Raw genomic sequence first — 21,502 nt, 5'->3', positions numbered from 1 at the left:
GAACTAAGTAACTTGTGCTGGAAAAGTCAAACTGACCTCAAAGCTCACCAAGTATTCACAGACCATTCAAGACAAACTCTAAGTGTTAGATGAATATAAACACGGCCTTATTCACAAGGACAGCTCACAGGCTTGAAAACAAGCCTGTTAACACCGACCAAACCTCCACCCTCTCCTATGAGAGTTATCCTATTGATAGAAGGTGAAAGCTGAGCTGTGCGGGGGCAACAGCCAATGAAGGTGTGAAGCACAGTGATCACAAAACACCATATGTAGGGAAGCTTCGGTCTCTTACTGTTTTTATCAGTTTCAGTACACATGGTTTCAATCTCTGCTGAGTTTGTCTCCGTCTTGGTTATTTGTAAAAATCCCTTTCCCAAAAATAAGTTACCGTCCTCAGCATAAAAAAATTACACCTTCTAGCCCAATAGTTTTTCATGTTGTCCCTTCTCATCTTGAATTAAAAGGATATTTCAACAAAAATGAAAATGCATTCATCACTCACCACTTTGCCAATAGAGGGTTTGGTTAAATGATACATAAAAAATACAAAAAATGCCTCCATACTGCTCCTGTGGTGTCATCAAAGTGTCTGTAGGCCCAGACATTCAAATTCAACTCGAAATATACCCTGCATGTGCTTAGATTTCCTGCTCTCCAGCTTTTTTTGTGCAACAAAATTTCATAACCAATAGAAGGTGGGTGACAAGGAAAACTATCCTGTCCATTGTGGATGTGGTAGGCTAATGTCTTTCAGAGTCCCATACGGGTCAATGCACTCACATTAAAGTATTTCTTATAAAAACCAGCTTCCCGTCAGGTGCCAACATCTTAATTGAGCAGGAGTCCAGCAGATTACTTGTAAACATGGAGCGGCCAAATCTAGGACCAAATTAGTTTCGACTTTATGGGAAAACTGCCGTTAGTAACAATAAACAGACATTTCACAAAGGCACAGATTCAGCGTGAGCAGAATAGCTAAAGCTGAAGTGCAGGGAATGTAAACATAAGCAGAGTATATTTGAGTGCAAGAACAGAGTTGGAGGTTTGCATGACAGCATTACAAAAATGTATCGTGAAATCAGTATGATCTGCTCTCAAACTGAAAGACCACCCTGTTGAATAAAGATAGGAGAAAACATTAAGGCAACATACACGATGTCACACAAACCACCATGGCTGTGAGGCTTCTTCGTCTCCCTCTTCCAAACGAAAAAGGAAGTTTGCTAATTGAGAAATCTGCAGGGCATGAAGGATAGAAATGGTTGCAAACATTTCGAGTTTGTTACGCTCATCTGCTGTAATTGTTTAGCCTGGTGCTGCATCATTAAGCGACATCTCATCAGAAGAGCCAGCCTGTATGCTGTGTCCTACTGTGCATCATTCATTATTCTAACTGAATCAAGCCTGCACATTCTTCAGTTCATGTATGTATGTGAGTTCGTAGGGTTTACTCATAAACAGTAAAAAAAAAACATCCAAATTATTTTAATGCTTCCTCTATTTCACTACGCGGTTCTTATAAATAAACCAGCAGGGGTTCTGTTTATTTTTCTGAAAACCTGCCTTCATAGGTTTCTCAGCATGTTTACCACAAGACAGATTATTATAGCAGCTCAACATGCGACAGCCATGCCACTGTGTGTTATGAGCTGCAGCACCCACACACCCCCTCAGCAGTCCAATCACCCATTTCTCTCCTCTCAACATAACCAGTCTAGGCAGATGGTTGCCCACTCGGATTCAGGTTCTATTGGAAGTTTTGTTACTTTTAAAAGTTGTTTTTCGAATGGGAACTGTTGGATTCCTCATTATCTGTTGCGTTTCTATATGATATCTTGACCTGTAAAGTGCCTTCAGATCGATGTGCCTTGATGTTGTGATTTGACACCAAACAAATCAAAATTAATTTAACCAAATCGCAATTCTGATTGTGGTTCACTGGGTTATCCTCATATGTTAATGACTGAGCAGAGCATGCAATATTACATTACATTACATTTCATTTAGCTGACGCTTTTATCCAGAGCGACTTACAATAAGTGCATTCAACCCCCGAGGGTACAGACCCAGGACAACAAGAATCAAGAAAGTACAATTTCTTCAAATTCAAAATCAAGTGCTATAAGTTAGTGCCATTTAAGTGCTACTAAATTGTTAGTTTAAAAAAAAAAATTGTATTTAAAAAAAAAAGGTCAAGGTAAATTCAGAAGAGGTATGTTTTTAGTTTGCGGCGGAAGATGTGTATATATGTGCTGCTTTGCAGAAAACATTTAATGGCACTATGAGACCCAGACACAAACATATTTGCTGTTTTGAAACGTTTGTAGATTTTCATGCATGATGATGATGATCAGTAGCAAATTTTAGCAGCTTTAATGGATACAAGCTGTGTCACAATTCAGGGGCTGCATCCTTCTGAGGCTGCATTTGAAGACCAATAGTGTTACAGGGGCGTGACTACACTGTCCTAATGGGTGGATCCAATATATCCCGGGATTGATTACACCATAGTGATGAAACGAGTTTCAAAGGTGATGGCGCCAGCTCAATGCATGAGAATCATGTGTTGACTCAATCAAACAGCTGATGTTACACACTTTAAAAACAGAAAGACTCATTAAGACTTTCTCGTCATGTCCAACTTCAGCTTTGTTGCTAGTCAACAGCAATAAGGGAGGGACGAGCTGGAGACACCAATCACGGTAAGCCCTTATAGACCAGACTGTCCATGGTCTAGACCAGGTCCTCCAAAGAATGCAGCCCCTGAATATAGAACACAGCTCTGTTGTTTAAAAATATGAATTCTGGAAATACCCAGAGTCACATTTGTCGTTATGTGCATTGGCATGGCCCTGGTTAAGTCTAGCTAGTTTCCCTCAACTCTTGCCTCTGTAATATGTTCCAGTGTTCACACTGAGCTCGTAATGACCCACTGCTGTGATCCAGCCATCAAACTCTGAGAAACTCTGCAATTCTAACCTGATTCCAGATAACAGGCTCTAAATGGATAGCAAGTGGATTCAGTGAATTACAAACTGCTTTCTGCAAAAGTGCCCACATGTTCCTGGTTACCATGTTAACATGCTGCAGTAGTTTGCCAAATGGTTTTGCAAGTGTCCACTGTGCATGTGGATGCTGTGCTGTCTAGTGCAACGGGGCTTTTACATATTTCATCTGACATAAAGAAATTGCCCACTGTAAAATAAATTTGAGTCCAAATTTAATATATAAATATTGTGCATTTGAGGAAACAATAAACATCAGACAGAATAAATGTTAAAACTGATCATTTACTCTGGTCTTTCTAAAAGGAGGTCGAAACCTCCGGCGGCCTGTCTCTGGGATGCAAATGAAATCAAGAGGGCGGGTAAACAATGCAAATGACCCTGAAATATCACACAAAAACAATCCATCTGCCAGAGGTTGCTAGGTGACAGGTTAATGATAACACAAAGCATTAAATCAAAAGACGTCCACAGCTGTGAGCTGCATGATGGAGCCAGGTGATGGAGTTTAACCGGGTGAACAGTCTAAGAGCTGGTCAAAATACAACAGGGCAGCCTCACTGTGTTGAACTTGAGATGCATAATTGACTCGACACAACAGCAAAGCAAATACTATATGAGGATTTGCAGTGTGCTCGGGCCAGCCGGAGGGAGACGCATATGGTAATTTAGCAAACAAGCTGGTTCCTGCTAATGTGTAAAAGTAGCATATGTGCAGGATTCTAGGTGTCTCATCAATTTAATTGTGAATAACTATAGATGAAGGAACTGTAGTTTTCATTGTTCAGTTCATTTGCCATGTCAGAGCCCTGTCCACATTTCAACATTTCTTTAACTCTAGCATATGTGGATGGACCAATGAGAAGTGGAGTAATGGTGCCTGTAGAAGTGGGTATCTTATTTTCTTTCTTTCTATTTGAAATGTTTTAAGCAACCTGTTCGGCAAAGGATAAACATTATTATAAATAGTGACATGTAAGACTGCCCCTGCATATTTTGTTCACCTAAAAATGGGCTAGTATTTGCACATTGCCAATTTAATTCTGATGAAGATGCAGATTTTGCATCAATAATTGCTCACAGATTTGCAGTTACAGTGACACAACCACTACCATGATTACACTTATTGAGTCAGCTAAGTATTCCTTGGGCCAGTAGTTTCTTTTGAATAGTGCCACTTGGAAAAGCAGATTTTAAAGAGTTGTTGCCATTTATTTAAATTTGCATTATATGTCATGGGGCAGTTTGCAAATATTCCTGTATAAATACAGTTTTTCAAATATTACAAACTTGTGCGGGGGGGAAGATCTACCTTCACCTTATGTTTGAATTTCATTGGATTTAGTTGCATTTTTTAAAGAATTAAATCAATTAGGAGCTCAGTTTAAAGAGCAGGTGATATTTTTCCCAGGAAGGCAAACACAGATCTTTACTACTCTGCCTATGATTGGCTTATTTTGAAATTATTATCCTGAATAACAAATCAAAGGCAGAGTAAGGCAGGTGACTACTGAATGATGTGCATGAGAGGCGTTGTGGAAGTTGGTGTACACTGTGAACCTGCCTATAGTCTGTAATATACCAATGATGATAAGAGGGATTACGGCCCTTTTTACCACCAGATATAACAAACTTGTTACAACTCATGAAAGATAAACATTCAGGACTATTCGAATTTAGATAACTGTCAGCAAAGCCTGGACACCCCCTCTGAAAAATCACCATAACAACTCCTTCATTCATCTTAACTGTTGGAAGCAAAGTCTGTCACTGACGCTTCCATAGAGAACATAGAGCACATCGCAGTATGGGAAGTTCAAGGGTGTTTATTTCTCTAATAACGCTGGATAGAGGCTGCAGTATAGAAGACGGAGGGAGAATGATATATCTCTGTGATGTCACCAGGGTTGAGGGAAGGCAGGAGGACCGGGGAGTGGAGTACTGGATGCACAAGGAAAAGAATGATGAGAATACAATCTCTAGGGGCACGAGTAAACTAACTCTGAATACACAATGCAGTGCGCCCGAGAACGAGCGATTACCACTGTAGCATTAAAGACAAACTAGTTTGTGAATGAACTGCAGGTGAGGGGGGGGGTGGTGCTGCCCTTTTGTTGCCCCTGGCCCCGCCTCCGCTGAGTCATCAAAGGGAAAAGGCACACACCTGCAGAGGGAAGACAAAACAAGGGAAGGTGAAAAACAGTAGGGGGCACAGAGGAGCTGTGACATAACATCTTAATTCAGATTTCCCAGCGCTTTTCATGTCCTGGATGTAAACAAGCTTAAAAAAAAGAAAAAAAGTCTTAACATTTGCAAAATTTGAAAGAAACAACCAAAAAGGTATATAGTAGCATTGTAGGCTACATTATATTTTTTAGGTTAGGATTTTGAAACAGGCAGAATTATTTTGGGATTAAATGGAAAAGTGGATATTGTCAATTATTGTTGTTGTAATCGGGCTATGCTCTTGTCACATGTAGACAGCAAACCGAACAGAAGGAGTTACTCATGTGAACACCATATTAATTTCCTATTCTGAGTAAGGTCAGTTGTCGGAATATTTCTGTTCATGTAAACGTAGTTAGTGAGAAATGGTGTTACATCTGTCAATTCAATGCTAAAACATGTCAGCATTAGCGTGGCTTGTAAATTGGAAATACACTAATTCGTCGACCATGAGGGTGTGTATAAATAATTATTAATTATAGTCATCCGTTATACGTGCCAACACTGGTGAAGATCAAACTCCACAATACTCATTAAATCTAGGTTTTCCTCATACATGAGCTGGGACGTACGTGTTGTTTTAGAAGCAAGCGGGAGGGTGGTCTTTTTAATTGCAAAATAATACTTTTTTCAGCTGCTCCTGACTAATTATGGGAGAGGGGTAAGACGCCATAACAACCGGGCCACACTGCGTCGCGAAATACCTTGCTTTTCATTTTATCACCCAGGTTATCAGGTTAGAGCGGCCACACGACCTGGGTGAGCTGGTTCTCTTCTCACGTGAAAGCATTTCTGCACTTCTAGAGTCGGTGTTTCGCCTACATTCTCCCAAAAAAAGAGAGAAAGTGGTAGTAATCACTAGGGCCTCTTTGATACTTAGTGTATAAAAAGTGTCATAAAAACACCTTCCAGGGTTTCATCAAGTAAAAAAGTCTTTAAGTCCTTTTCCTAAGACCATAAATAGCCAATTTAAGACCTATGTAAAGAACTACAGTTATGATGGAATAGAGCTGTCTAACCTTACCATGATTAAAGATAAAGTAGCCTAGGAGAGAATAACCCTTGAAACGATACAATTTCTTGCAAACTACATGCAGATACAGTAGGCATCCATAGTCTTTGTTTCTATGTTGGTCTTGTTTTTAGTTTGATTACAATGTGCTAAAAGACATTACAAGCTATGCATAAAAAAATACCCTTTTTAAAGCACGATGGAAGCATTTAATATTTGTTTACATATTCAAGACCTGCCTATATGTAATTAAGACCTAGCATCTAATATTTTTGTTTATTTTAAACTCTTAGTTTAGACACTGCAGAAACCCTGCCTTTACTTTTCTGCACTTTATTGGATTGTCAGCTTGAATAGAAAAATAGCGATTTCCTTTTTGCTTCCCTTTGTTACACTCAAGCAAATCTCAATGTGTTCATGTAAACACCTACGTTCCCAGCATGCAGGCGTGATGCTTGGTTCCCACGCCTCGATAGCTTTGTGTCCCCAAACATGGCAGGATTATTTTTAACTATATGAATAAAGCAGCATATTGCAAAAGACTAGTGCTATGGACAGCCAGTCGTAAATCTCCAGGGAAAAGGAGATAAATTTAATTAGCATCTCAATACTCTATAAGAGATATATATTGTACACAGCCGAAGCTCTGGCAGCAGTCAGTAGTCCTGTAGTCTGTGAAGGCTAGAACATATACATTTTTTGGATTTCTGTCATTTTACACTTCCTGTACTCATTGAAATGTCACAATAGGACATTTCAAACCTTAGAATTATGATTTTCCCAATGTGTTGCCCATCATCTCCAATTTCCTTCTGTCACAATTATCAACATTAGCTTTGCCATTTCTTTGGCAGATGTTCTTTTTGGGGGGGTGGTTCGTATCACAATTAAACCAGACTTTGCCTTGTTGCTTTTCCCACCGCTGTGCTTTTCAACTTTAATCAGTCATCAATGACTAGAAGGCAGGGGACCCTCAAGAGTCAGCCAGCCTGTTCATTAAAGCCATTAACATTTTTCATCCATGATTATCCCTTAGAAAAACAACAGCCCCATGTGTGTGTGTGTGTGTGTGTGTGTGTGTGTGTGTAGTGAAGCATTAGGTTCAGATGGATTGCTCTAAGGAGAACCCAATGTTAAAGCGGTTGCAGCCAAGACATCTGCACAAATTACCACCTCACACGTCCGTGCACGTTTCCTCTCTTCACCAGCATCTCACACAGGCTCCACACAGCTCCACAGAGGCTGTGCTAAGAAGTCATCTGTCATAACTGATGTCTGGCAGCACCTCCTCTCTCTTTCTTCTTTTTCTTCCTCTCTTTTCTCACTTCATTGTTTTCTCTCATTCATCTTCACCTCTCACTTTTTTCCATTGGTTTTCTTCCATCAGCAGCGAGTCAGCAGAGTGTGGGGGAAATAATTTGAGCAGAAAACCTTCCATTCCGACTATGATCAAAGTTGGCACTCAGAAAATGTAATTTTATCAAGTGTCTCTCGATGTAAGTTTTGAATGACAAAGATGAAAAAAAAAATTATGCGACTACTTCGCATTGGTTGCAAAAAAGTTTTGTAAAGCACAAATAATGGTTCTCAATTAGCTTTGCTGCACTGCTTATTTCCTCTCTGGCATCATCCAGTTCACCTCCACCTCTCGTGCCCTCTCTCCTCTCACATTTAAATCCATTTTATGCCTTGTCTTTCTTTCAGAAGGTGTCTTCTCTGTTTGACCAGTGTATTACAAATGCTTCTGCCCATTAGTTGCTTCGAAGTAATAAGGGATTGCATTAGATTATAATTACCTTTGTTTTTGACTTGATAGTATTACATTTCCTCTGACTGACAAACCTTGAGTGACAGAGGAAGGTGTGAAAACAATGACATAGTAAAAGTGTTTAGTTTTTTTAATGTAGAATCAAACAGAGGGTGTTGTAGCTCAATGAGCAGCTGGGCCACCATGATTTTTTTGGGATGTGAACCAGCAGGTCAGATATTTCCCAGTCCGTCTTAAAAAATAAATACTCGTTATTATGTGAGAACGGGTCTTGTTCCTACCCCAGCTCTCCGTGCTGGCCGTGGAGCTTCTCTCCTAGAATATGACTGTGCTCTGAGAAATGTGTTGCAAAGTTAACAGCGCCTTCCTGAACACTCTCACCGGTTATGATTTTTATATAATCTGAAATCAGTCGAATTTTTGGCTCATGGGAAAATCTTGTGTTACTTTTCATCAACCTTTCCTCTGCATAAGTTTTTCAGTTAAAGCTTTTAAATGGTGCAGATTTGCCACTTTTTAAATTGTATAAAGTAGTATGAATATCTTTGGGGTTTGGATTGCTGGTTGGAGTATATATCAGCTGAGACCTTTTTTTCCAACAACAAGCCTTTACTCTACTGTAAATGTATATCGACACCATATGATTTTCACAATTGGCATTTGGTGAAAAGCCAAAACACTTATCTTGGGACCGAATTTCTTTTCAACCATCAAGTTGAAAGATAAATTCTTAGGTGACGATATCTTGACTTGACCATCATCTTTGTTTCAACGTTAACAACTGGTCTCTGACTTTTCTTCCTGAACAGGTGAATGCCTTTCTGTCCTTTGTGGTTCCCATGGTGGCCATATCTGTGCTGAACGGGGTCATAGCCAATCAGCTGCTGCGAATGTTCCGCGAGGCAGAGCAAGAAAACCGCATCTGCATCATTGGGGGAAATCCCACCATGCTGAATGTCACGGTGGAGCCGAACCGTGCTCAGTCGCTTCGCCATGGAGTTCTTGTACTCCGTAAGTACACAAACACACATTCACACACACACAAGCTCACAAGCACACACACACACACACACACACGCACACACACACACACACTATTTAACGATCATTCCCAACATCCCACATCACATTTTGCTCGTAGAGAAGAGACCAATTTTGTTATGCCTTTAACAGTCCAGCTATCTAGGTTCAAGTTCAGTTTTAAATCTATTTACACACATATTTACCATTCTCAGGGAAACAAGGGTAATTCGTCATGAGCCAAAGAGCAAGTGTGAACATCAAACAGTCCCACATCAGCATCAGTGACAACTTGGATGTGATTAAGTTTGGATTACCTTATATTATGTTATTATATGATTTTATACCCTCTCTCTGAGGCTAACCCCAGCCATACGCGGAGTAGGGCTGTGCCATATCATACTGTCCATGATAATACAGGTATACGTGTTTACGTGATGAAGTATATCTCGATACTAAGGATATAGCTACGCAATGACGTATGACGCATTTACGTTCCTTGGCACGCACAACAACGTCACGTTTTCCCCTAAGAAGGAGCTACTTAAATAGTGTGGAAAAAATATACAAGAAAACTGTTAAAGCTAAAGGTGGAAACACAACAAATATGGCGACGCCTGCGAGCTAGTACTGGCAGACAACTCGAGCTGCGCTGCACCAATCATATTACATACATCATGTGACATACATCATGTGACATACCTCTATCTCCACAACCATCTATAATACACACCCACCTTATCAGGTGGTCTATTTAACCAGAGAGACATTTCAGATCAACCCCTCTTGCTCGCACTGCTGCTGCAGTATTGCTACCTGTTGCTTCAAACCCTCCATCACCCCAGCATCCACCTGTAGGCTCCAACGGGGGGTTACAAGTATTTGCTCATGACTCCCATCATTCCTGTGTAATCATATGGGGAAGTGATTAAGTTGGAGCCTAGACGCCAAACACTAAATCTGTTGTAATAAATATATTACATGATCGAACGTGAGTTGTCTGACTGAAACTTGTTTCGGCACAGCTGTTGATGTGCGGCCCAGAAGTAGACAAACGACTCAACCGAGCATCGCTGGAGTATCGCTAGTATCTCTCGCTAGTGGCTTTCCATATGACAAGAGCAAACAGTGGATGCAGATTAGTGATGCAGTTACCTATCCTTGTCTGTGATGTATTAAGCAAGGCCGCGACAAACGAGCAGCTACACTATCGTCAGTGAAGTTGTTTGCTTCAACGGATGACCTGTGGTCGAGCCAAACCACGAAGTCATACATCAGCCTGACCATGCACTACAACGACTGGAAGCTGCACAACTCCTGCTTTGTGACTAGTTTTATTTAGAATTGTTTAAGGACGTTTATTAACTCGTGGAAGAGGACAAACAGTGTGTGTCAACAGACAGCAGAGCAATGTTGTCAAAGCTATCACTCTCAATAACTGGACCAGACTGTCATTCTTTGCCTATCGTCTGTACGTTGCTATTGGTCATTTTCATTTACCATTAAAAACTCTAAAGCTGTAATTTAATTTCACTTTTCTCCAAAAATCAAGTAAGAATTTATCCAGAAATCATAATCCTCTATTTTATAACCCCCAGGCCTTTTCATAATAGCAGGCAGTCCCAAAACAATTATTGTCATGGGTCATTCCTGATTTTAGTTAATACAAATCTCCTTTTCATTTAGCCATTTTGTGTGTGTGTGTGTGTGTGTGTGTGTGTGTGTGTGTTAGCGTGTGCGTGTGTGAAAGACAGAGAGAGACTTACTGTCTTTTTTTTATCTTCAGAGAGGAGTGTGAAGGACCCCAGGATTGAGAAAACAGTGTGAGTTTGAAAAAAGATTGCGGCTGCCTTTGCTCCCCGCGGGCAGCAGCAGCGGTGAGCACCTGGTGCTAACGATGCAAGAAGGAAAACAAGTTCCCTTAATTTTTTTTACACCAATAAATGCTGCTGCCTGAAAGCTGCAATCACAGATAAAAGGTTGGTGTGAAAAAAACAATATAAGGAAATGATATTAAATTATTAATTAATTAATAATGATAAAAAAAATTATCCTAATTACAAAATCCTTAGTTATAGAGAAAATACTACATTTGTGGGTCCCTCTCCAATCTTGCCGAAAATTCGCAAGGCATTTCAGTGAAATTATCTTAGGTCTCGGTTGGAAGTATGGGTCTGAAAAATCTCTGCGAACCCTGGTCGACCAAGGCAGCCCGACCGAACTCCGGACGCTTAGGGTCTCGCCCTGCCCCCCCCCCTACGGCAAACATGCCACCGGGCCTGCGCATCTCCCGGGGCAGGGGACATGAGAGGTGCACCGTGCCTAACAGCCCAACCTCCGCTGCTCAAATATCTAGCCAGTTTTGAGAATATAAGTAGGAGAAAGTACATAAATTTGTGTTCAAAGGTATCAAGTATAAGTAAAAAGTCATAAAGAAAACAAATACTTGAAATGAAAAATCTACTTAAGTACAGTAACGAAGTATTTGTACTTTGTTACTTCCCACCACGGATTTCTTCTGATGAGCCGTGTCGGTCTTGAAACTTCGTTGTGAAACTCTGTACTGTAATTCGGGACGTTTTATCTTAAATTGGCCGCCTGTTGTAACCGACTGTAAATATGTCGCTGGTCTTCTATAGCTGCAAACATAACAATTTGACTTTCAGCTGCGTTTACAGCCAGAGATTGTAAATGCGCCAGAATGAGAACGGTTAGGCCTATAGTCGTGTGTCACTCAAAGTGCAGTCAGCCGATCAGAGGAGGGACTCAAGAGGCAGGAGAAAATAGCCTGTGCGGTCTGCAGCTCCAGACAGAGGCAGAAGAGAGGACATGGAAATACACATTGTAGCACTTTCTTTTACTTTAAACCACTGATATATCATCTTAGGGGAACCAGTACCTCAAATTAAACCCAAGAAAGGTGTAAAATATGGGCCCTTTAAAGTCATTGCTCTTTTATCCTCCCGTTTTACCGGACTTACCGTTTGAGCTACTCTAGGCACTGTTTGAATTAACCCGGTAACAGCTCATTTAAGTACACCAAAAGATTTTCAGGCAAGCATTTCTTAAACTCCTCAAGTAGAACATGTTCCCGCAACCAAATAAAAACCTTATTTTTGTGGCATGACACCATTTATCAAATAATTTCGGGACTCAAACGCAAGGAGTGATTCCTGCTCCAACTCCAGAGCTAGCACCTGCAGGTGCATTGCCTCCTGCTCCAACTCTTTGTTCCTCACCTCCACCTCCTTAATACGGAGCTCCAATTGAGCTCCTCTATTCTCCTGCCTTAATCATAAGATCAATGTTAGGAGGAGAACGTGGCATCGCTTTTTCCTCCACATCGTCCCCAGTAACCACATGACTCTAAGAAATCACAGCCTTCTCTCCCAGTTTTTTACATCGCACATTTTACATTTCTTTTTTTTTTTTTTAACTTTTTATTTTAGTCTTTTCACATTTTTAAAGGACATACACACAATACAAGTACAATAACATAAACAATAACGAGGGGGCGCACCAGTATAACAGTTTTATACATATTTTCTTTGATTGTCCAAAGCTTATCCTGATAGTGAAGCGTCATCTAATTCTTCAATAAAGGTAGTCCATTTCTCCCATTTACTTGGGAAAATCGCTCCTCTGGATCTGAGAGAGAAAGTAATTTTTTCCATTGTCTTAATCTGTTTTACTATGTCCATCCATTGTTTGAGGTTTGGAGTGTCCGCTTGATACCAGTTCTTAGTGATTGTTTTCTTACAGGCCATGAGCAATATTTTACACAGATACAAATCTTTTCCTGAGATGACATCCTTTAAAATACAGAAGTAAAGCACCTTTACATTGTTTGTGACTTCATATCCCAGAATCTTACTTAAAGACAGACATATTTTCCCCCAAAATATCTGAATTTTTGGGCATAGCCAAAAAATATGAGAGTGATGGGCGCTCGTGTTTCCACACAGCCTCCAGCACGGTTCCTTTAACTGAATTTGCTTACTTTTAATATGTGGTGTTATAAAATAACGAATTGAGTTCCTCCAACCAAATTCTCTCCACTTCCTTGAGCTTGTGGATGAATGCTGTGCTTTCCACATAGAACACCAATCCTCCTGTGATATTTCTATGTTTAATTCCTTCTCCCATTTTGCTTTAACATATCCTGTATTTTCTCCATTTTGTTTCTGTAGGCCCTGATATATTTTGGAAATAGTTTTATTACTCTTTTTTTTATAAGCTTCAACTAGGATTTCAACCACTGCATTACCCTCTACAGATAGTTCTGGTTTAATTTTTTTATCAAAGTAATCCCTAATTTGCAAATATCTGAAAAAATCTTTATTATTTAGATCAAATTCCTTTTGTAATTGTTCAAAACTCTTGAAGTGCCCACCCTGTGTGAGTGTACATATAGCTGTTATACCCTTGTCCCACCACTGTCTGAAGCCAATATCATTTGTTCCTGGTTTAAATTTGTGATCCAGGGCAGGCCAAGTCAAAATCCTTGCGTCTCCCTCCATTTTGTAGTCTTTCACCATCTTATTCCAAATACCCAGGGTCTGTTTGATAATATCATTGTTGCTTTCTTGGCGCATTTTATTCGCTGTGTCCCCCAACACTGCTTGGATTGGAGAGGTCTCTATGTTGACTTCAATGTCTTTCCATCTGGCTTCATATTGCGGGCAGCTTCCGCATACTACAAATCTAATTTGTGCTGCATAGAAATATTGTCTCAAGTTAGGCAGTGACACACCACCCTCCTCTTTATTTATTTGAAGTGTTTTATACCTGATCCTTGGTCTCTTGCCGGCCCAGATAAACCTAGAAATCAATTTGTCCCACAGCCTGAATTGTGCTTCTGGGATCATCTGTGGAATAGATTGAAACAGATATAGTAGTCTTGGTAGTATGTTCATTTTCACTATATCTATACGTGTCCCCATATCTAGGTTAAAGGCTGACCACCTCCTGACATCTGTTCCAATATTTTCGTTGACCTGTTTATAGTTGATTTCAGACGTGTTGCCAAGAGTTTTTGTTAATGTCACTCCAAGATATTTTAATACTTTAGCCTTCCATTTAATTTTGTATTTTTCTCTGGTTTCTTTATTAGGAGAGTAATTGAAAGTGAGGATTTGTGTTTTTGCCATGTTTAATTTATAGCCAGAGTATTTACCAAAGTCAACTAATATTGCCATCAGGTTAGAAAAGGTTCTATCTGGGTGCATCAGAGTCACAATAACATCATCGGCAAAAAGTCCTATGATGTGTTCCTGTTTTCCTATTTGGATTCCCTTCAGACTGCTATCCTGTCTGATCAGCTGTGCTAAAGGTTCTATAAATATGGCAAATAGAGTGGGGCTAAGGCAGCATCCCTGGCGAGTGCCTCTTTGTAGATTGAAACTATTGGTTAAGTGGCCATTGATTTTTATCCTTGCTGTGGGTTCCACATTTTACATTTCATTTAACTGATGCTTTTATCCAAAGCAATTTACAATAAGTGCATTCAACCATGAGGATATAAACCCAGAACAACAAGAAACAAGAAAGTACAATTTTCTTCAAGAAACCCAAACTACAAAGTGCTATAGGTAAGTGCCATTTAAGTGCTACTAAATCTGTACTATTCAAGGTATAGTCAGAAGTTTTTAGTTTGCGACGGAAGACATGTGTAGACTTTCTGCTGTCCTGATGTCATTGGGGAGCTCGTTCGACCATCGATCCGTCCTAATGCACGATGAGTAGTGTTGCACTTTTGTAAAAATCCAATTGGTTTGAATGCCAATTATGGTAAGAGCGTAATGAGATGATTTCTACTCCTGTGTCACACCTACACAAACTAATCTTCTGTAATGTTCTTCTCATTCTGTGTTCATCAATTATGAAAGCTGAGTGAGATACTGACCAGGATGATGAACAGTCATCGCATCTTCCTATTTAAATCCCCATCAACCTTATCCGCCTTTCTCTGTAACTACACTACACCTGCTCTTCGTGTGTGTGTGTTTGTGTTATAATCCCAATTCAGTGGGTCCAAATTGAAACCCCAGTTTGTCATAATTAGCCTGTCTTTGTACAACTGTTGCACGTTTTAACAATCCAGCATCAGCTTTGGAATAATCACTTGCACAGTAAAACTCTAAATCCTGCCAACATTATTTAAAGCTGTCCACAGTAAGTCCTGGTTTCTAAAAGCAGCCGCAGACGTCAATATAATATTCACCTCACACTTGACAGTTTTCTTTTCACTACAAAGCAGAGTGGTCATTGAGTCTAATTAACACCCGCTGTGTGCTCCAGGGACGTCTGTTCACAGTGGAGCTCTGAGCTCTGGTAGATACTCATACAGTCAATGTCATTCTTGTGCTTTTGAAGGATTTCATCATCCTGGAATCCAGAGTCAATGCATTACTCACTCTAGCTTTACATACACAAATCAGAGGCCCAATACTCTGCAAGCTTTAAAACCAGGCCCTTTAATATGGTTTACATGAGTGTAGGTCTATAAGAGCAATTATGGTATTTAGTGCACACCAGATACAATTAGAAAATCCTTTTCAAAATTGATTACATAACAGTTGCAGACCATTATATAAAACAACGCATTCCTCATGTAGGTAGATAAATATGTTTTTCAAAGTCATCATTTTCATCTTCCTGCATCAGTCAGTACCCAGAGGTGTGGTACTGAGGAGGCTAAATTGAACCAAGTCACCTGACTGACAACCTGTATGTTGCCTCTATTTGTACACAGCAAATAGTTCCAGCTGTCTAACAGATTGGTCACATCATAATCCCACACACTGTTACATAGAGTGTGTGGGGGGAGGCGGGGGTGGCTGCTTTCAGAGTTCAGCAGGGTGACAGCTGCAGGGATGAAGCTGTTCTTGAACATGCTGGTACGGGAACGGAGGACCCTGTAGCACCTCCCAGGAGGAGGAGGGCAAACAGTCTGTGGCTGGGGTGTGAGCTGTCCTTGACAATGCTTCGCGCCCTCTTGCGACATCTCTTGCTCTGGACAGCTTCAATGGTTGGGAGTGAGGAACCGGTGATGCGTTTGGCAGTTTTCACCACCCTCTGCAGTGATTTCCGGTCCGCAACAGAGCAGCTGCCATACCACGCTGAGATGCAGTTGGTGAGGATGCTCTCGATGGTGCAGCGGTAGAAATTCACCAGAATCTGAGGAGATAGGCATTCTTCAGTCTCCTCAGGAAGAAGAGACGCTGGTCTGATTTCTTGACCAGGGTTGAGGTGTTGAGGGTCCAAGAGAGGTCCTCAGAGATGTGGACACCCAGGAACTTGAAGCTGGTGACACGCTCAACATCCGTCCCGTTGATATGGATGGGGGTGTGTGTGCCACCTTTCTTCCTGAAGTCCACAATTAGCTCATTGGTCTTCTTGGTGTTGAGAACCAGGTTGTTGTCGGCGCACCACTCCGCCAGGTGCTGGACCTCTTCTCTGTAGGCCGACTCATCATTGTTGCTGATGAGGCCAATCGCCGTTGTGTCGTCTGCAAACTTCACAATGGTATTAGAAACATGTACAGGTGTGCAGTCATAGGTGAAGAGGGAGTTGAGGAGAGGACTCAGCACACAGCCCTGTTGCACGCCAGTGTTCAGGATGAGGGGGTGTGGTTCTCTAACCTAACAGACTGGGGTCTGTTGGATAGGAAGTCCAGTATCCAGTTGCAGAGGGAAGTGTTGATGCCTAGGTCACCGAGTTTCGTGATCAGTTTGGCACCGGCATGATGGAGTCGGTTTTAAGGCACGTGGGGACAGCTGCTTGGGCCAGTGACAGGTTGAATAAGTCAGTCAAGACCTCAGCTAGCTGCCCAGAACAGGCCCTGAGCACGCGTCCAGGGATGCCATCAGGGCCAGCAGCCTTACGTGCATTGTGCTCCAGTGCAGCACACACATCGATGGAGGAGAGTGTGAGGGGCTTGTGATCTGTATTGAGCACAGCCTTGATAGCCGCCTCCTGGTTGTCCCTGTCAAAGCGAGCATAAACGCTGTTAAGCTCGTCAGGGAAGGAGGCATCGCTGTTTTTGGGGGGTGGTGTTGGTGGGTTTGTAGTCTGTTAAAGCCTGGATGCCTTGCCACATACGTCTGGGGTCGGAGTTGTTGTTGAAGTGCTCCTCAATCCTTAGCGTGTGGAAGTGCTTGGCCTTCTAGATGCCCCTCTTCAGGTCAGCCCTGGATGAACTTTAGGCCTGAGCATCTCCTGATCATCACCTGATCTGAAAGCGGTGTCTCGTGCCTTCAGCAGTAGACGGAACTCTTTTTTCTTCCATACTCATATGTGTCTGCTTAATATGAAGAAAGCAGCCTGTTAGCTTAGCTTAGCCTAAAGACTAAAAAACAACAACCGCCTAGCAGCCCCTTGAAAGTTTAAAAGTTCTAAGGCCAATTATACTACATGGTTACAAAAAGTTAATCCTCGCCATCCAACCATTTAGAATCTGACTTTTTATTTTACAGTACAACAAAGGTTTATCAGTCTGTAATGGATCCCAGCTAAAAATATTAAGTCATCAGCTCCATGGCAAGATTTGCTTAGTTTGATGGCAAAGGTGCGATTCATTTATTTGCTTCCGGGGAAAAATCCTCTCGAGATAGGTGATCACAGAAATATTGGGCTAATCCACAACTTTTTTGTGTGGAAAACTCTTTTCTGGTCAAACATATTTGTCTTATTGTGCTCAGGGACAAAAATGCAAAGTTTAGAGTTGAAATTGTGGTGAAACCAGGTTCCAATCATTATTAGACATTAATGTTAAAAAAGTACTTTATGAAACAATCAAGAGAGAAGGGCTCAACCTGTTTGTTATAAACTTGTGTGCGTATACTTTCATTTATAAGTATGCCAGTGTGATGACCAACTAATTTATTTGGACAGACTGACAGTGACAAATAGCTAAAGGCAGAATGCTGAAGACGGAGGTGGCATGTTGCAATATATTCCAGACAAATGAGTGCCCTGTCTGATGCTGCCTTATTGATGGATTGCAGGGGAACATCCATAAAACACACACACACACACACACACACCTTAACACCTTTAGAACTAATTGCCTCTTCCTCTCCCACTGTGTTTGTAACTTGAATATGTCGGTGTAAGTATTCCTTTACTGTATGTGTATCTTTTGGGTTGATAGTTCAAGGTGACAGATGGAGAACCAAGGCCCTTTTAAGGTTTGTCAGTATTTCAGTAAACATTAGTATGAAGTATCATGGAATAGAAAACAATCCGGGAACGTAGAGGGCTGAAAGTATTTTTCGCCAGATGTAGAATGTCACCTGAAGAATACCTGAGCTGCACATGACCACCACTTAGAGAATCAAAACAGTATTAAATAAAGTAACATTTACCTCCACGTAAATTGAACTCTATGGGGCGGTGTGACCTAGGTGGTAGAGTGGTGGTTCTTCAACAAGAAGGTTGCCGGTTCAAATCCCACTCTTCCCCCTCTGCATGCTGAAGTGTCCTTGGCAAGATACTAGACCCCTAAATTGCCCCTCATAAATGTTGAGTGTAATAATTGTAAGTCGCTTTGGACAAAAGCGTCAACCAAATGACATGTAATGTAATGTAACTCCGAGCGAATGGAATATCTTGTAACCAAACTTGTGTTTATTGAGGTAAAATCACTGTTTTGTGAGGCTGGTGTCAGAGCTGTATCAGTCAAATATACCTTCTATTATTTCAAACTTGAGTATAAAACAAGCTAGCAACATGATACTTGAAATATCAGATGGTCCTTATATCAACAACTATTGGTGGGATTTCCATTTTGTACAGAAACTTAAGGTCCTCTGGTGATGAATCTTAATGATTGCCTGACTTATCCTCCAACCCTACACTCAAAACCATGAAGTTGACGTTATGAGTAAAATGCCTCAACAATTGACGGATGTCATTAAGTGTGATAAGACATGAACCTTTATTGTTGACTAGACACTTAAAAGATGTTACCCTCCCCATTAGTTGTCATTGCATTGGTTAGCTGAGTCTCAGCAGGTAAGTGGGTCGTCTACCATATACCAGAAGGTCGTTGATTCAATCCCTTCTTGTAGGTCGAGGCATTCTTTTCATAGCATTGCAGTTTAAAATGTTATAGAAAATAAGGACAAAACCTCATCCAAGGACAAGTTGTCTTTCCCAAGGCCTTGTAGATTGGCCTTGGGAAAGACCAATCTACTCAATAATTGATGTGTGTGATAAAGTGTTGTGCAATAGTAGTAGTAGATTTGACGTTGGCTAATTATTAATAATCATGAGAAATGATTATTAAAATAGAAATTATTTATTAAAAATAATTAAAAATTATAAAGCTAGTAATTAAGAATAGTAAAATAATTAATTAGAAATGATACGGTTATCAATTAATAATGGTTAAATAATTAATGAAAACAATGAAATTATCAATTAAGAATGAAACAATCTGCTTATCGTTGCGGGGCACCACCCTGGTTACAGGGACCAACTAGTCAAACTATAGTTATCAGTCTCAAGTGATAAAAGTTAAATTAATAATCTCAATATTTAATATTAATGATTATATAATAAACAATGAAGGGTTTTAAGTTCGAGCACAGGCTATAGTAATCCAGCTGTATTCACATACACATGTACAAATAATCACAGAAATACAAATACTTTAATTACAAAAGTATTTATTCAAAAGGGGAAATAAAGTTAATGTTACTTCAATGATTCTTCATTTAACAAACTCCAATATTTCAAAGAAGGCAACAGCAGCAGCAGCACTTATCACAATGGTCACACATGTAATACTGAGTATCTACTGGTGTGTGTGTGTGTGGTCGTGTGTGTCTGCCTGTCTGTGTCTCTATGTGTGTGTGTGTGTGGGTGTGTGTGTCTAAAGAGAAAAGGGAGTGGCTATGGCGTAATGACGAGATCACGTAGTGACGTAGTCTGGCCAGGATCAAGATGTTACGTTCACGTACTTTCAAGATGGAGGTTTATGACCCCGGTGACGACATGAGGTCGAAGACAAGATGGCGGTCGGTCGCCTGTTACACAAAGGAACTTTAGACAAAGAGATTTCTTATCTCCTGGTTCTGGCGCCGAATGGCGTCGAGATGTATTAAGGCTCTTTAAATCTAGAATTTTCTATGCCACATGAAATATGTAAGTGTAGGTCGGGACGTGTGTAAGGAACAGGTTTAGGAGAAAAGATAGAGAGAGAAAGAGAGAGAGACATCAAAAAACATCGTCTGAGACCAGCTACAGTGACGTCACCACTCAGTACACAAATTAGAGTTGTGCACCGATCTTTTAACAGGTTAAGTCTCTGCAAACTTAGTCGGACGATAACAGTGCTGCCGGAGGCTCTCTGTCACGGCGCGAGGCACTTTAAAACATTCGACAATGTAAACAAGGAACCGGAAGTGACGCATCGTTCCCTCGTGTTACACGGCTTAAAAACAGATCAGCGATCTACAAACAAACATACAATCAAATAAACATGACACGCTAAGTATTTAAACTAGTCTCTGCCCAGACAATAAAGCCTCTTACTGTGACCTCCGCGGTGTTGCTTGCGCGTGGTGCGCGGATTTTCCGGAAGTCCAGTGAATCTCGTGTTGTGTTCCTTGGGGTACATGCGGTCAGCGAATCCCCGGAATTAGGTGAAGAAGTCATGGCTTGAGCTGGATAGCGCTGGTTCATCTGTTGCAGCGGCTTCGTGCTGGGACCGGATATGGAGCGAATTCGTCTTGCTCGTGGAACGGAATTCGGCCTTGTCTCTTCTGCGACAGAATGATGCTTTGTCCTGCAGGGATTAACAGCTGTGTCGCAGCTGTGGGGATCGTGAAAAGAAAAGTCTGTGATGCTCGGCCGGCGAGCGAGTTCCTGTGCGCGGCCTCTTCAAGTTAAAATAACAAAAAGTCCTATCAAAATAAAACGTCGACTGAATAAAGAAATAAAAGAAAAATGGAAATAAAACAAACGTCTGTAATTGCCCCCTTTAGCAACTGGAACATCTGGGAGGCCCCGAAGGGGTCTGTTGACGTCTTCAGAGCAGGGCAAAATGGCGATTGCCTCCTTTAGCAACTAAACCTTCTAGCTAGACCGGGAACGGTCTATTGACGTCTTCAGAGAGCAGGAAATGGCAGCGATTTTTGGGGTGCAAGGGCTTTTAAATTACCTGAGAGGTCCTCCTCCTTGAGGAGTTGGTCATAGGATGATGCTGCTTTAAGCCAATTGAGTGTCAGAGCTGGACCTGAGTGGGCTGGGCTTGGAACTCAGCAGGGGTTCCAAGGCATTCCCAGAACATTTTTCCACCACCAGGGGGAGATTCTTGAGCCTGCAGGAGGATGTTTTCCCGCCAAAAGTTTAACAACCCTTTGTTCCTCTCGGCTCCAGTGTCTGGTGGCCCTCTGCTGGGCTCTGGCCCAACAAAAGAAAGGGCTGTACTTACATGCACTATATGAATGCGTGTGCATG

General features: G+C 41.1%; 1 protein-coding gene across 1 annotated transcript in view; it reads left to right on the top strand.

The window, feature by feature from the left end:
- ntsr1 (neurotensin receptor 1 (high affinity)) overlaps window positions 1-21,502 on the top strand; it is a 54,190-nt gene that overhangs the window by 18,483 nt on the left and 14,205 nt on the right. Inside the window, exon 2 of the mRNA XM_053425438.1 lies at window positions 8,824-9,025. Coding sequence (XP_053281413.1) covers window positions 8,824-9,025 — 202 coding nt within the window. The remainder of the gene's footprint in view (window positions 1-8,823; window positions 9,026-21,502) is intronic.

This window comes from Pleuronectes platessa, chromosome 6 (assembly GCF_947347685.1).
Source record: "Pleuronectes platessa chromosome 6, fPlePla1.1, whole genome shotgun sequence".
NCBI classification, from domain to species: domain Eukaryota; kingdom Metazoa; phylum Chordata; class Actinopteri; order Pleuronectiformes; family Pleuronectidae; genus Pleuronectes; species Pleuronectes platessa.
The sequence above is the reverse complement of the archived record's forward strand: the minus strand, read 5'-3'. Positions and strand labels throughout refer to the sequence as shown.